This window comes from Montipora capricornis, chromosome 3, assembly GCF_036669925.1.
Source record: "Montipora capricornis isolate CH-2021 chromosome 3, ASM3666992v2, whole genome shotgun sequence".
Lineage (NCBI taxonomy): Eukaryota > Metazoa > Cnidaria > Anthozoa > Scleractinia > Acroporidae > Montipora > Montipora capricornis.
In genome coordinates, this window is record NC_090885.1 from 18,129,796 (window position 1) to 18,146,601 (window position 16,806).

The following is a 16,806-nucleotide window of genomic DNA, read 5'->3' on the forward strand; positions in this document are numbered from 1 at the left end:
CTAACTTTGTTGATGACTGAACCTAAGACCGGTACTTACCGTTTTGCTGAGGCGATACATGAGGGTCACATACTTCACAGAGCATTGCTGACAGCCATGTCAAGTTTTGCGCCGGTGTCCTTTTCGTTTCTTTCCTCAAAATAAAATAGAATTGCCACCAAATTATTATTGTGTAAAGGAATTTTCTTATGTAAATTGAGGTTAATTATCTCGAAAGCCTTGTCAACAATCTGTTCATATTTCCCTTGCAAAAGGATACGGTTTTTTAATTAAGCTGTTTTCTTTCACTTTAATATTGGTCCATTTCCAAAAAGGTGAAACACGCGTCATGAATGAACACCAAAGTGGAAAAATATCTCATTGGAGTGGATTTATGAAAGCGAGGAATGGTAGCCCAAAGTTGCAGGGGTTTGAGGAAAAAAAGGAACATAGCTAATTTGAACTGGGAAACATGCAGGGGAGCAAAGACAAAATACCTCAGGGAGCAATGCAACATAAACCATTTTAAGGATCAAAAAGCTGAAAACAAGTTTGGACGTAATTTCGCGAAGAACACAAGCAGATTGCTAAAGAACAAGGCCCCCATTGGAAGGGCCTTAGTCCGAGTAAGCCGTTAACCTTCGAGAATGCAGTATCTTGCTCGCCAAGACACACAAGATTATCAGAGAGGTTCAAGGATCGAGAAAATGCTATAATAATGCCATGCTTAATTTCATCCTTGAATAACTTCTTTCCTCTCTCTACGGCTCCATATCCTGTTCCTGAAAGTCGTATGTAGAGGAAGTAGAAAGGAAATGCGATATGATCTCGCGCTGCAGCAGAGCTACAACATGTACAGTGGTTCTTTAATTACAACGCCCGTGTATAAAAAAATCAATCAAACTTTTGCTATCTCAGTGAGATTACATCACTGCAGAAGCAGGATTACTAAAGACCAACTTATTAGCTCTCCAGTTGCAAAAAGGTCACCATTCTCAAAATGGCCAAAAGTCTTTCTTCATTTCATCTCTTTGCGGGATTCTTGATCGTGTTCAAGTTGTTGCCAAAAGGTATGTTAATACGTTGACGAAATACCTCGGAAAATGTAAAAGCCTGTAAACTGTCGAGTTTCGAGTTCCGATTGGTCCTGGTTTAGTACTTGAACTCAGTTGGAGTTGACATATAATCTTTCTGACAAATCTCTTGCGGAGGAGTCTAAGCATATACAAAAATTTTCTTGACTAATGAAGGGGCCTTGTGTTCTCTATTCTGCACACGTGAGTCAAACTATAGTTCCGTTTATAGTTTTAGTTTGTCTATTCTTTCAGAGAGCGGGACCACCGATGATTAGAAACTGACACAAGGAGAAATAACGTCTCTTCAATCATACTAAAATGGCCTTCCCCGTTTCTCTCGAATCTTCAAAGTGACGCTAAATAACGGTCGTCCCAAAGGAAAAACAAAAAGAAAAAAACAAATTTTGTTGTCAACGACAAACAACGACAACGACAAAATTTATTGAAAATTAGAAATAAATAATTACATTTCTTTCCCCCCGCAAATAGCTTATAAACTAATCGAGGCGGGGAGAACTGAGGACATACTACAAGTACAAGGTTATCTATAGATGGACTAAATAACAGTAAAGACATTACTATACAGTTACACAGTAAATAGAATGAACTAACCTAAAACAAAACAAGTACATTAAGATTATGACAAGAGGCTAACTTAAAGTATTAAATAGCTTAATAAGACGGGAGACTTCGACATAATCATCTTCTGACCGCAAGAAATTTAGTAATAATTCCTTTATCTTTTTACGAAAGAACGAGCGTTTAAGTAGTTTAATCGAGTAAGGAATAGAGTTCCAAATTTGGGCACCAATTCTCGAGAAAAAGGAATACATTTTATTAGTTCTAAAGAACTTAAAATAAGGGGAGTCGCTAGAGACAGATCTAGTTCTGTAATTGTGAATCTGACTTGTTTTAACAAACTGATTGAGTATACTAGCTGGTGCTGACTGTCTGTTTATATCATACAGTAAATAGCTACAATCTCTAAAACATAGGCTAGGTAGGGGAAAGCAATTTGATTTGAGAAAGAAGGGTACGGTGTGTTCTTTAGACTTACAGAAGTAAATAAGACGTAAGGCCCCTTTTTGTAAAGTTACAATCTTTCTTTGAAATGTCAAGGGACAATTACCCCAAGCACAAATACCGTAAGTTAAGTAAGTTTTCTTTTAATAGAAAATGATCGTTCCTTTATTGCATAGCTTTTGTAGTAGGCGTAGTTAAATTTATTTGAAAAGATTCTCGGTTTAAATGCAGAAAAGAAAACGTGATGGTGATTTGAATTTGGCACTAGCTTTAGCCTGAACAAAGAAACCGAGAGTGTAAGAGGTACTTAATCCCTCTATCACATTGCATAACCGGATGTCTGATTGTGCAAAGTCAAACTTTCTCGAGAGTTAAGTTATCACGACCCTCTTCGTGTAAGAAATGGGCCAACACTGCTGTACTTTTCTTATATACACGGTCGCTCGTAAAAGGCCAGTTTATATTTCGATCGCTTGTAAAAGACCCACCATTTTGGACGTGCCGCTGGTAGGGAACTGGGAAGAGCCAGGAGCCCATCACCCAATGGGCTCCTGGGACGAGCGTTCTCTTTCTCCTAGGACATTGTTTGGCTCTCCCAAACTCTATGCCAGTCTCGTCATCCAAGCTACCTCAATAACGTTCGGCCTACTCCGCAGTCGGTTTCAAGGGAGCGTGAGAGCAATTCCACGGCAGCATTGATTTATTGTACGATTTCTAGCTTGCGTAGCAAGCGTTTCCCTGGGGGAACAAGATTTTCGATGTTTTGGCCGCGCTGAAAATAAGGCGAGGCGAAAAAAAAAGAGGGGTAGGGGTCTTGAATTCCCTGCCCTCCCCGTCTTTCATTTTCGCGGTCTCGCCTCATTTTTCACGCAGTAAAAACATCGAAAACCTTGTTCTCTCAAGGAAAAGCTTGCTACTAAGGCATCTGTGATATCGGCTACCAGGAGCCCTTCTGGATCATTAGAAACACGAGCCTTAATCACGATTCCTAATCAAGCGCTATTGCGTAACTACGCACTGCTAGCATTCTACATCCTCCGCCTCGAAAGCGATGATTGGGTCGTTTGATTGTCTACAAATGTTGTAGTCAAAGAACTTGCGTTTTGATTCAATTAAAGACTTTTCTTAGGCTTGTTATTACCAAAATGGCAGAACCGTGATAAATGCGTACTGCTAAGAATTCTTCGGTTATTTGCGCTGAGCCGCTGTCATCTCAACCGTCTATCTGACACCCTAAATTTTATCTCGCAGACATATTCGTCTTTTTGTGCTAAACGGGTTGAGCTCGTAATGCACTATGTCATCGAAACGCCGATTTTTGTCCGTAAGACCGTGGTGACAGTCCGGGTGGCAGGATAGGTCCGCAAGGCGTGCGTGTCGTTACTGCTGAACAGCTTCAAAAGCAGGCTCGGCATTCGATCAAAAGCGCAAAAACACAAAAGGGAAGAAATGAATCACGAATCGAAAGTTCTGAGTACCTTTATGGTCTTGGGTTCTCCTGCAGCGTTTTCTTGTTGAAAATCCAAAGTTATTTCTTTCCTGCTTGGTAATGTTAAGAACTACTTAAAATTGGGTAATTTACACGGTGTCCACAATAGGGCAGGGTGGAGTTCCAGAAAAATCTTGCGTTAGGATAACAAGATTGTAATTCCAATTTCGTTTTCTTTATTCAAAATTTTCTTCTTGTTGATCGAAAAAAAAATGACAACAGGCTACATTTTCGATAAAGGTCTCAAAAATACACCTGCGAACACAAATGGGTAGGAAATGATCGAATCATAAATCGAAAGTTTTAACTACCTTTACGGCTCTCCTGAAACGTTTTCTTGTTGGAATCCAAAGTTTGGTAATGTAAACAAAAACTTAAGGAAAGAGTCCTAAAAATAGTTTGCCTTTGTTGTAGCCTGCGTAGCACGTGTTTCTGCGCGGTTTCACAGAAGAAGACCAAGTTGCGGGCTTTCGATGTTTTGCCCAAGCAAAAAATGGGACGAGAGCAAAAATGAAGACAGGGGGAGGGGGAGAGGAGGAAAGGAAACCCTCCTCTCCCCTCTCTTCATTTTTTCCTCTTTCAAAACATTGAAAAGAACCACAAGGAAACGCTTGCTACGTAGGCTACCTTTTTTGGTAATTCGATCGATCAAATTTACATAGCACGCGTGTGCACAACATTCCAAAAAAATCATGGGTCAGGATAATAAGAACATAATTCCAATTTTTTTCATTTCTTCAAAATAAGCTTGACAAAAAAAATTGACAAAAGTTCATTATCTGGAAGTCTGTCTGAGATCAAGTCATTTGATCTCAGACTTCCAGATAATGAACTTTTGTCAATAGCCGAAAAATAGCAATGCTCTCACGATTCTCTCGTGAACCAGTAAACAACTCCTTTACGTACTTTTTTTAATCAATTAAGTATTGTTTTGGAAGTTAACGGAAGCTCGAAACAGCAAATGAACGACATAACCTGGCAAAGGCGCGGGGCTCGCGTGGCATAATATTACGTCATCCTTCGGTTTGTACGACCGTGGTATGAAATTTCGCAAAAAGCTGTCATAAACGACAGACCACCGCCGCAAACTCAATTCAGGAAGGGAAAGACATTTTAGTTAGTTTATTTTAACACAAGGAGTCCCACATCGGAACCAACTCGGGAAAAGACCATTTTCATCCTTGAGCCGAAAAAACCGGATGCTCTCGCAGGCTAACATCGCCAGCGGTTGTCTTTTTTCTCCCTTAAACTGGCTGTTTCCTCCTGTTCAGCCCAAAACAATTGTCCGGAAAACGAACGAAGCTGTTCTCGACTTGCTCACTGCGACGCAATCACACAATGTTAAGAAATCGGTGGAACATTAATTACCCATAAGCACATGTCCTCTCAGGGGACTATTGCGGAAAGGGCTACTTTCGTGGAAATTATAACTCTATGGTCTATCGTTCAAAACTACATGACAAATATTTATGTACAAATATTTGGACATAGACCTTCCCCACTTCACGCCATCTCTGCCGATCGTACGCGAGTCGAGACCAATGCATTTTGAATTTGTCAAGGTCATCTCGTCACGTCGGCGATTTCTTGTATGACCTCAAAGGGGTACTCTCGAGAGCATAAATATTTATGCACAAATGTTTATATGAGTGTAAATTTATACACTTTGATTCTGCCTATTACTATTCCAATTTAGGCTTTTCTCTGGAATGTCACACGTGCTATTCAACAAAATCCTGGGATGATTGCTTGGAATACAGCAAGGTTGCACGATGCCACGATGACTTTGATACATGCTTGATAGTGTTTACTTCAAAGCTGTATACAAATGGCCAACAGCTTGACGAATTTGCAAAAACCTGCTGGCTCCAGGTAAGACTTCATTGTTTTTCACTTACCTCAACCCCAAAGGCCGACAACCTTACCTTTGCCATCCAGCACTGTTGACAAACGTTTATTGATGCATGAAAGAGTCTGGCTATCAATGGAAAGTTTAGATGTTTCTGTTAACCTTTGTTCTTTCCGTTATAAAATTCCACATCAGAGTCCAAAGAGCAGTACCGTGGTCCTATGATTCCAGTTTTCTGTGGATTATTCTCCTCCTCCAAATGGCCGATTTGTTGGAATGAAAATCGACCTACAGTCCTGGACAAAAAGAGTTGAGACCAGAAAAAAAGCCAACAATTCCACGTCCCGCTCTCCCTTCCCCCCTCTTCCATTCCTCTTCTTCCCTCACACAACACAATAGAGATATTTGGTATCGTGTTTTACGCCAAACGGCAAATGTTAGGTTAACATTTGCGTTTTACCGAAAAGCAAAGTTAGGTCAATTTTTGCCCTTGCTATGCATACGTAATCACATGACTTCGAGTGCAATTTGGAGTAAATAATCACAAGTAAATTGAGAGACACTCCTACAACCGACATGCGTTTCGACATGCGCCTTGTTATCTAAATTCGCATTGCTTATCATTAGGGGCGCATTACGCGAAGCCCCTATCTTCCATACTAATGCTCTGAGTCAACCTTGTCCCGTATCTTTTTATTTTTGGAAGCACCTTCCAGTGGATTTTTTGGGGGTGTTTTTGCAATAGCCAATCATAAGAGACCTATGGTAAGCCATTGATTACGTCACATTCAGCACACCCGAAACACGAGGGTATTTCAAAATATCAGCAGTTCTAAAAATAAAAAGACACGGGACAGGGTTGACTCAAGAGAACAAATATGTATGGAAGCTCTGGGTAATGGTCTCCAGTTATCGTAGCGATCTGATTGGATGAATTTCAGCTTTGGCAGGATTTCCATATATGAAAAATGTTCCACAGTACGCAATGCCTCTAGGGTAAACGTCGGCCTTTAATTTTTCAAATAGATGAGCAAGATAGTACGAGCGCATAGGGCGAGTGCAATTTGTTGTCTTTGAATAAAATTTCAAGTGCTTATTTATTCCAAATTGCAAAGAGAAAAATCATGCGATTACTTATAAATGAAATACAGGCAAAAATTTCACCTTTATTTCACTAATTTGAGGTATCTGCACTAATTTCACTTTATTATATAGATATTGATGAAATACCAGGATTTCTCCTTTTACTAAAAAATCATATCTTCACCGCGCGCAGTGAACGTATCATTTTTATCTTTCACATGTGAGGATATCGCTGTCGTCATGGTAACGAACACGATTAGCCAATAAAAGGCGAGCTTCCTCTTCATTGTACGATACTTTTGTGCTTAAATATAATTCTTCTCCACTACATTAACATTTTTATTGCAAATTTTACATTATCATGATTTGTTTTTCATAACTTTCATATCTTGTTTCATGTTACACAAGATGCGTGTTTTAGTGGTTGGTGAACAATTTTTCATCATTTCGAAAATGAATAAAACAAGTTGTTTTAAATCTAGACATTTCATCAATATATATATAATAAACAGAACATTACATGGCCGCTTGGGGATACGAATTTTATCTTCTCGTGCTGAAAGTATCTCTCACTCGTTCGCTTCGCTCACTCGTGAGAGATACTTGCAGCACTCGAAGAGAAAATTCGTATCCCCGCGCGGCCATGTAATATCCTCTATTTTCTGCACTCTGCTTCGGGATTACTTGATGTGCTTTCAGCCAATCAAGCTGTCGTTTGCCGTTTCATGTAAATGCGATGCTAAATCCAATTATAATAATGTTCACAAAGAACCGCAAAAACCCAACCGTGTCTCAGCATTGCTCATTTTGTTTTGTTTTGTTCTGTTTTTTTATTGTCGTTGTTGTTTTTCTTTTAGTGGGGGAGGAGGTGAGGGAAGAGGGATACGAATAAGGATGTTAAAAAAAATTCTCAGTAACAGGAACCCGGCCTTCCTGTCAGTAACAATTTTAGGAGTTGCGAACCAACGCAATCTTGTTTATGAATTGTTGATCAGACAACACAACCACGTATTACTTGTATGATTTATTTTACTCGATTCTTTCAGGAAAAATGCAGAAAAATGTGCCGCAAGGAGGAAATTACCAATCGGAAACAACAATCAAACATCACAGCAAACTATTGCGGTCACCGATGCTGCTCTGAAGACTTATGCAACACTGGGACTTTGCTTCGGCCTACAATTGCAAGAGCGAGCATATGGGGCGCCAAATGTAAAAATATTATTTAAGTACTTTTTCCCTATTTTTTGTGTTATTTATCAAATATCACAAACGTTATCTTGTAATTTATAAATAACAAATTGAAGTACCTTTGCAATTTATAAATCGCAATATTGCCAACTTTGCGATTTATAAATCGCAAGATTGCCAACTTTGCGATTTATAAATTGCAAGATTACTAACCTTGCGATTTATAAATCACAAGATTACTAACCTTGCGATTTATAAATCGCAAGATTACACACTTCGCGATTTATAAATCGCAAAGTAGCGAACTCTGCGATATATAAATAACAAGAATCGGATATTGGCGATTTATAAATCGCATATTTTGCAATATATAAATCGCACGTTTTCCGATATCTAAATCGCACATTTTGCGATTTATAAATCGCACATTTTGCGATTTATAAATCGTACATTTTGCGATTTATAAATCGCACAATTTGCGATATATAAATCGCACATTTTGCGATTTATAAATCGCACATTTTGCTATTTATAAATCGCACATTTTGCGATATAAAACCGCAAACTCATGAAATTTATGCCTGCGGGCCCGTTGTGCACTATTTTCGCGGGAAAACTATTGTTGTTGTTGAATATGGCGGATAGAGAAGACTTGGCACGACTGCTCTCCTCAGCCGTTTCAAGAGCAATATCTGAGACATTGAGTGCTCAGGACTCATCACAGCAAAGTGAGGTAAGGATACCTGTATATTTGCTCATCAATTTTATTTTGATTTATGTCGAATCTGTCTGAATTGTGCCATGCTGTCAATTTGCAGAGCTCGAGGTCGCAGAATGTTTATCGGACTGCCTCTATCCCACCAACCGCTCCTTCTCAGGTTTGTTCGATTTCATCTTTTCTTGTGTTTATTTGTTAACAGCATCAGAAACTCCATCATTGTCAAAATGCAAACAAGTGCCTATTCCATTAGATCATTTAGCTCGCAAACACGTCTATGTTGGATGTCAAATTGAAATAATTTAGGACAAAATGATTTTAACTGACATTATAGTTTTAGTCTCAATTTCCTTTCGGACTATCGTTGCTACCCCTAGATGTCATTGTTCTATCTCTTTGTATTCTTTGATCGGTTGGTTAAATTTTCTGGGATCAATGTAGTATTTCATTCCCTTTTGCTGGCCGCAAATATGTGGGGAGACGGCTGGGCACCCAATCAATCAACACCCCCGCGTCCACCCAAGATCTTCACTGCTTAGATGGTGATCTCTGCTAATTGAATTCTCCTCGAATATAACTGTCTCGCTGATTTCTTTTGTTTTAAATGTAGAATACCAATGCTTCTGACAATACTCAACCCACACTTCCTAACCAGGTTTGGACGTTTTTTATTATCACATACGTTTTGTTCCTTTTACTTATCTTTCACTTTCACCTGCCTCGCAAATAAGATCAAAGTCTGTTTCGTTGATTCTGTTTGGCACAATAGCAAAATCAAAATTGTCAGCAGCAATTTAACGCGTTATGAATTTATATACGCTATGAAAATAACGAAGTTCAAATTTGGGGTTTCTGTATTGAACAAGTGGATAAGTGTTTTCTTTCTTCATTGCGATCATTTTCCGCAAATAATACGCCTGGAGATTTTGCGGTGGGTACCTGCAACGTGGGTGGTTGATAGGGGCTTTAATTCAACACCGGCTTTTTATCGTTGTTTTTATCTTATCGTCTGTTAAATAAACAACTTCGAGAAAATGGTTTTAGTTGTTTTTCTTTTTTGTTCCTAAAGGCCATTCGCCGGGTTTAGTACTTTGTAAAATAAACTTGAAATAATAAACTTGAAGGTGGATGCTGCGAGCAGATACAAGTACACTTTTCGTAATTTCGCACAAACAATTACAAATGCGTTAGTAATAGGGATAAATAATTGTTTAATAATAACTCCATGGGCGCACTTTGGATATGAGATGGGTATAGCCAGGTGCAAACCTACGACGCAAATGCAAACGCAAACACAAGAAATGGAAAATTTTCCATTTTCTTGCGTTTCATTCGCACATGCGTTTTCATTTCACAGGTGTGAACCGGAGAAACGCAAACGCGAGGTAAAAAAAAAAAAACAAAAACAAAAAAAGCACAGATTCATTATTGTTGTAAAGAGGACTTGGACTGCGCCTGCCTGTCTTACTTCCGTTGCTTTTGCGTTGGACGTGTGAACTTTGTTGGCGTTTGCATTTTCATTTGCATTGGCATCATACATGTGAACCAGGCTTTAATACGAGCCAACTGGGCGCGTAGCGCTATAATCGTCTCATTGACCATTTTTATATTCCCCATAATACACTTTGTTTGCTTCCCAAATTTTGCATGAACCATTGTTTTCATAACTGCTCTTGAGAATATGCAGTATCCCAAGAGTATTTGAGAAACAACGGCTCATGCAAAATTGGCAAGAGTGGAGGATGGGGGGGGACGGGGTGTTGAAATGTATAATGGAAAATGTGAAAATGGTCAGTATTCAGAAAGCACGAATGCAATAATTGTTTTTTCTTTAAATTTCATTTCATTCTGATCGCTTGGACATTTGGAAATTAAAGTTAACTGTTAAGAAATATCTGACTGCATGTGTTATATCCTCCACTCAACGAAGGTTAGAGATATTACGATATATTTTAGGTCTTTTATATGGTTAAGCAAATGTCCTCTGCACTAAAAGAAATTTGTTGAATACAGTTATGATACCGCTGGACATATGCTTGCTTAAAATCATCCACAGGGAAAGGCAAAACCTGTTGCCCTTTCATCGGAATCTATGACGTGTAGCTTCAGTCATTTTTTTTTTTTTTAACGAATATCAGGGTTACGGGTATTGTTTGTGTGCTTTCGTGCCTTACTTTGTAATTCAAGAAAGGACCGCTTTTTATAAAGGAACTGGTCGACTTTTTGATGGCTATGAAACTAGCAATCACATACCATAACCCATTGCTGGCATGATAGATTAGCGTGCTGTAGATAATGGTTTTTTCCATTTTGTTTACGCTTGTTTCCCCACGCAGGTTTTGGCGTCTCGTTTCCCTTTGCCATCTGTTGCTCGCAGTACGTTCCAACCTCCAACCAAACGGAGAAGGGTGGCAGCGACGTCAAAACCCAAAATGTTGTTTAAAACCGTGGTGTGTCTACCGCCAGGTCGGCAAATCACGAATCCTATTCCAATTCCGAGGGGAGAGCAAAGGGCCAATTTGCAAGAAGCAGGGCTCGTTGGCAAAGTATTCATTAACTCCTCTTGGAAGGCGTCAGAGATTGCAACCGAAATAACAAGTATTTTTGCGCAGTCTTTTGGACTAAGCAAAGACGAAATTCTTCCGTTCGTTTACCTTAGGTAAGGCCACGTGCATGAATTTTATAAACAACGGGTTGGAAGTTTCATGTCGAGCTCTTTAATTTTCCTGTTCTGTTCCCTTAATTATTTGTCAGTGCTCTGGAACAAAGAATGGCGCTGTTAATTTGTTGGTTTACGTAGTCTGAATATAGAACCAACTGGTGTCAATTGCTTTTCCAAAAAGTAATTAGAGTGACAAAAAAAAAGTTAAAGTTCCAAATAGTTTTCTTTTCTTCGCTAAAATTCATTTTCTTCACAGCACAATGCCAGGGACGAAGAAGCTTTGTGTTCCAAAAACGTCCACCTCCTTTGTGTGGGACGCGGGGGAAGTTCTGTCTGTGTGTTTCAGGACAGTTTGTACATAATGGCAAAGATGGAACCTTTAAGATCACTCAAGAACAACGATGCAGTGGTAAATGGAAACTTTGTTCAACAAATGCCGTTATGAACTGTTATCGATTAGCTTGTAACATGAGTTATCACTACCGTAGTGATCGGCCCTTTGCTGATGAGACAATTACTCGTACTTTACCTTTGAACAGGAAATTTCTGACGAGGAAGATTTTGACGACAATACCCTCATGCAGTCAGTGTTTGCTGATAGGCAAGAGAACATTCAGCAGCATGAAGCTACAACAAGCAGTTCGCTTGCAACACATCGTCAGGCGGAATATAATCATGATCAAACGTCAGATGTCCAAACCACAGATCTATTCCGGTAAAACCATGATACTTAAGGACGTTCGCGCTAATTGTTTGTGCGCAACGTTACTGCGCATGTAACGTGACTGTAATATGTCACGCATTGCTTCGAGCATTAGTGAAGTTGAGGTGTTAAAAACTTTACAAAAAACGTGAACAGTAAGTCTTGCACAGCTTGGATCAGAGAAGATCGTGATCAATCAAAATTGATGAAAAAGGTAGCTGATCGAGTAAGGCTGAAAGTTTGGAAAACTCGAGTATGAACCGTTGCGTAAATTTAATGGGGCTACGAACTTCATTTCGAAGTGAATGCATGGTTTTGAAGTTCTTTTCTTTTACTTTCGTGAAAATGGAGCAGTATTTTCGTCCTCGTCCGCTTGAATAATGCGGACCTGCGTGGAAACAACCAGCGATTAAATTTCACAAAAAACGCACGCCAGAACATAAGCATGACGACAATGGAGAGATATTATACAAAACACCAACCAAATAAAGATGACGCCTGCTTAAAACTTCGTTGCTATGATCGAGAAAGGTTTTTTTTTTCGCTAAAAACCTTTCCTCCCTTCAACGATCGATTTTCTCTTGGGTTCCAGTCCTTGCCCGATAGGTCACGCAAAGCGTGACAAACGAAATTTTCCAAGAGTTTTGCAAAATCACATCGTCTTTACTCGCTTAGATCATCGGTGACCCCTATTTTTGTAATCATGAATCATTTACTTTAATTACTACCTACAAAATATGATGAAATGAAAAAATTCCCACCGTAAGAAGTTATCGTTTTTTAATATTTTCTTTCCTCGTGCCATCGAATTCCGTTAGTGGTTGCAACGGATAGAGCTTTAAAAAAAACGCTCGTCGAGGATGAACTATACTGTTTACGACATCCCTAGCGGCATGCAATTATCTAAAAGCCCACGCCTAAAAACCTATGCACGGAAACCTTCACTCTAACAACTCATCGACGGATGAGCAGATGAGGCTACATCTTGCTATTATGACCGATTTCTCGAAATTAAGGCACTTTTCCACTGCCATTTTATCCGAAACAAAGTCGGTGATCCCCAAATTTTTTTTTTCCATTTTTCTCTAAGCGAGAAATAAAGAAAATATCACCGTAGGTAGATTTTGGCGCGAACGTCGTTAAATCTCACAACAATTATTTCTTCCGCGAATACCCTACCTGTGATATTGATTTTTTCCTTGTTTCAATATGTTTAGATCATATGTTTCGCTAGTGGATGAGGAAATCGAACTGCTCTCTGATGACGGCGGTGGCGGGAGCGACGTCTCCAATGTAAACGACGTCGAAACTACCTCGACAAAGTATGTTTTCCAACTTCTTTTAAGTTTATAGGCTATAATTATATTTTTATTTTAAAACCAGTTATAAGCAACTGTTCTTTCCTTTCCCAAGCATGAAAGAGTGACACTAAAAGGCTACAATAATGCAAATCGGAATGATCAGCAGATATTTCCAAAAACATCTAGTCGAGAGGGCGGAGCTGGGGGGAGCTATAGCCCCCCTGTTTTCCTAAGGTGTTGTTTTCTCCGTTCTCTTAGATTAAACGTCATCCCCCTCCCCTCACACTAACGTTATCTAACCCAAAAGCTAGCCCCTCCCCACCACTTTCACACGTACTCCGCGGCCCCTGATTACTTTAAGGATATACATATCATTACAGTGTTTATCTTCAATCATAACTCTATCAACTGTGGAAGGTAAATGAATGTAATTATTTGTATTTTCAGTAACAATCTTGTGACTCTACCTGAAATACTGCAAGAACTCCAAGGAAAACTGAATAGAGGAGAGTCCTCGCATATCAATGTCCGAAGGAGTGCGATTTGGATCGATACCTGTCGTCAACTGATGAGAAAAAAGTTTTCTCCCTTGAATAACATATCTGTTAAGTTTGCAGACAAAGTAGGCACCAGTGAGGGCGCCGTAGACGTTGGAGGCCCAAAAAGGGAATTTTTGAGGTTGGCGGTGAGGGCCGCAAATTTGGACTCCGGCATCTTCATTGGGCCAGAAGGATGTAGATCATTATATCCAAACTCGATTGGTGTGTGAAAATAAGTTACAACATAACCAGTAACAGCAACCTTGAGGATACTGATACTGCGTGCCATTATGGTGACGAGAACAAGAATTCTTATGACATTACTTAACAGCAAACCATACAAACAATTTTAACTTTTATATTTTCTATGAATGTGGAACTGACTGGTTCAGGCGGCCGATCTCTACAAAAATTGGACTTCTGCGGAAAAGTTAAAAAATACTAACAAGCACTCTAAGATGAAACCTATGTGTGCCATGGTTTACGTAGTCCTTTGAGCGATCATTCTTCACGTAAACGTGGCATCGTTCCAACCACGTAGCACACAGTATCAATAACAGAAGGAAGAATAACTATGTGTACGCATGCATGCATCAGCTATTGCCAGTCCCCTCTCTCATTTTTTGATGAAAACAATCAAAAGACCATGTCGTAAATACTATTTTTCTTTGCATGGCCATCTTAGCGACGCAAACAGCGTTGACAAACATTGTAAACAAGCGCATTGTTTGAAATGTTTGAAACGTTAAGTAAGTAATTTCAAACAATGTGCTTGTTTATAAGGTTTGTCAACACTGTTTGCGTGTTATTTTTGTTCAGACAATCTATAGACTCTAAAGAAAGAATGAAATACAGGTACTTACTTTGAGACGAAAATTAATAGACTATTAAAATGATGACCACATATTTTTATCTGGAAAACCGTTCCACAGATCATGTATGATAACACCCCTACACTGTTGCCATAGTAACAGCAGGAAGTGATAAGTATCCCCATTACGAAGGTCTATGGTTATTTGCAAAGTTTTTCAGAAGATTGTCTTTTCCACTTATGGCTATGGCTTGAATCGCAAATAAGAAGTGATTTATAGAACAAGCTTGCTATTAACGAGCAAGAATTGCGGTCCCAGATCAGGTACGGGAGCAGTTTTTCCTTGTGCGCCTTGCGTCTACGGCCAAAGCCAAGTATCAGTGGATCCGCCACTGATCAATACACAGCAGGCAGAACACGAGAATGGCCATTTAAAGGTTGCTGTAACAACTGTTTGACAGCTAAGGTTATGCCCCTACATTAAGATATTTCCGTTAGCTTGTATTAACGTTGTCGGTGATCTCTTGCAGCTCGTGAAAAAAGCTCGTACCGTATGGTAGGCCTAATCTTAGCCTGGTCAGTAGTCCACGGCGGTCCAGGGGGGAATTTCTTGTCACCTACATTGTATAATTCCATTGTATATGGGCCAGGCATGACAAACCCGCGTCTGGAGGATGTCCCAAACCCTGAACTGAAGGGGAAAATTGAAAAGGTGAGGCTCGTATGACACTTTAAAGCTGGACTGGAAGATTATGAATATCATACAACTTCTCAGTACAGCCATTGATATTGAGGACATGCCAAACTGTCATTAATACCCTGTATGGATTGACAAGGTGACCTTAGATACAGACTTTTGCTAACAATGATTGGCTTTCGGTCTCCTATGTGGCGTTTGCTCGTATGAAAGGCACATGAAAATGAACTTTAAGTGTGAATTTTTTTTTATTTTCAACAGATAGGCAAATCTCAAACAGTAGATGAACTTGCAGAAAATGTGAAGGATGAAGAGATTCAGACGATTTTAAACGACCTGGGTGCAAACACAGTTCATTTGGGGATTGATAAAAAGAACTGGTATAAGAAAATTATTCTTCGCCACGTACTCATAGACTCTGTAAGGTATCTACTGGAAGAATTTAAGAATGGCCTAGAAACTATAGGTGTCCTAGATGCTATGCAGAAATACCCAGAGAAGTTTCGGGATCTTTTTACCAACGAGAATGTCAGGCCCCTGGATGCGCAATGTGTAGATCTGCTTTTTACAATTCAGTTCGACGAGCAGGGATCCAACGCTAGACAAAAACAAGAACTGGCTGTAGTCTTCTGGAGAGATTATCTTCAAGACTGTGAAAGTAAGTTTTAAAGAATGAAATTACATACGCAACGCCTGGCATAGCCAGTCGAACCTAGTCACCCACCCCGTCGAACCCGATCGGTTGTAGTTCAGGTATCGAACCAAATCGAACAAAATTAACACCAACGATTGGTAAGCAAACTCAACTGATGGGTTTTTAGCAGACACCAATTTAAGGCCCCTGGACCCAAACTAAAGTACCTGTAGAGGGAAGAAGACGAAATGGCATTGTTAAGCCAAACAGGTTTTTAAAGTAAGTGGTCTCTTCTTTGCCTACCTACCCTGCGAGCAGAGTCTATCGATCTTCCTAGATAAGTTGGGAAGAGGAGAGAAGACTCTGCTCGCGGCCTGCACATTCTTTGATTCGCAGATCATCCAAAACACTGGATGATTCAGTCCAGTTTCGAATTCTCATGAGTATTTCTTCTGCATGCCGGTTACGGAAACTAGTGATAAATACCCACTGGGAGCCCTCACTCCCAAACGCCCCAGGCAAGGATAAGATATGGGAAGAAGCGAGCCCGGACTTTTAACGCATGCTCAATATCAAATGTGCAGGCCGCGAGCAGAATCTTCTTTCCTCATCCCGAGTTATCTAGGAAGATCGAACGAGATTCTGCGCGCAGGGTATTGCAGACCGTTACATTTTAAACGCTCCTTGGTTGAATAGTTAGGCCAAGCCCGGAAACACATGCACTCTCGGTCACGCCCTAATTTTTACTAAAAAACTGGCATGAGTGTTTGTCCAGTTTGTCCCCTCCAAATTATAGGCGTATCCCAACGTACTTGCAACCTGATGAAATTATGCCCCAATTTTCGTTTTAAGGTTTTGCGTGACACTCATAAAGTGGTAGATACATTGCAGGCAGGTTGGGTTCACCGGCCAACAGAAGGAAGGAGATCCGTGTGAAATTCGGCTTCTTTATACATGGAATTGTTTTGATTGCGCTCTATTAACACAAGTCATCGCACGCTTAAACGCTCCCTTACGCTTCATGTTAACCGCGTTAACAGTGTTTTGTTCT

At 39.8% G+C, this 16,806-nt stretch overlaps 1 protein-coding gene across 2 annotated transcripts in view; it reads left to right on the forward strand.

The window, feature by feature from the left end:
- The first annotated feature begins 315 nt into the window (after window positions 1-315).
- Window positions 316-16,806, forward strand: part of LOC138042483 (G2/M phase-specific E3 ubiquitin-protein ligase-like) — a 17,543-nt gene continuing 1,052 nt past the window's right edge. Inside the window, exons 1-11 of one of the 2 annotated variants that reach the window (XM_068888388.1) lie at window positions 316-1,049; window positions 5,264-5,439; window positions 7,546-8,423; window positions 8,509-8,568; window positions 9,019-9,063; window positions 11,327-11,479; window positions 11,610-11,785; window positions 12,991-13,095; window positions 13,522-13,835; window positions 14,955-15,136; window positions 15,383-15,779. In XM_068888388.1, the coding sequence (XP_068744489.1) occupies window positions 8,259-8,423; window positions 8,509-8,568; window positions 9,019-9,063; window positions 11,327-11,479; window positions 11,610-11,785; window positions 12,991-13,095; window positions 13,522-13,835; window positions 14,955-15,136; window positions 15,383-15,779 (1,597 nt within the window). In that variant the 5' untranslated portion in view covers window positions 316-1,049; window positions 5,264-5,439; window positions 7,546-8,258. The remainder of the gene's footprint in view (window positions 1,050-5,263; window positions 5,440-7,545; window positions 8,424-8,508; window positions 8,569-9,018; window positions 9,064-11,326; window positions 11,480-11,609; window positions 11,786-12,990; window positions 13,096-13,521; window positions 13,836-14,954; window positions 15,137-15,382; window positions 15,780-16,806) is intronic. The other variant, XM_068888389.1, reaches the window with a different exon arrangement.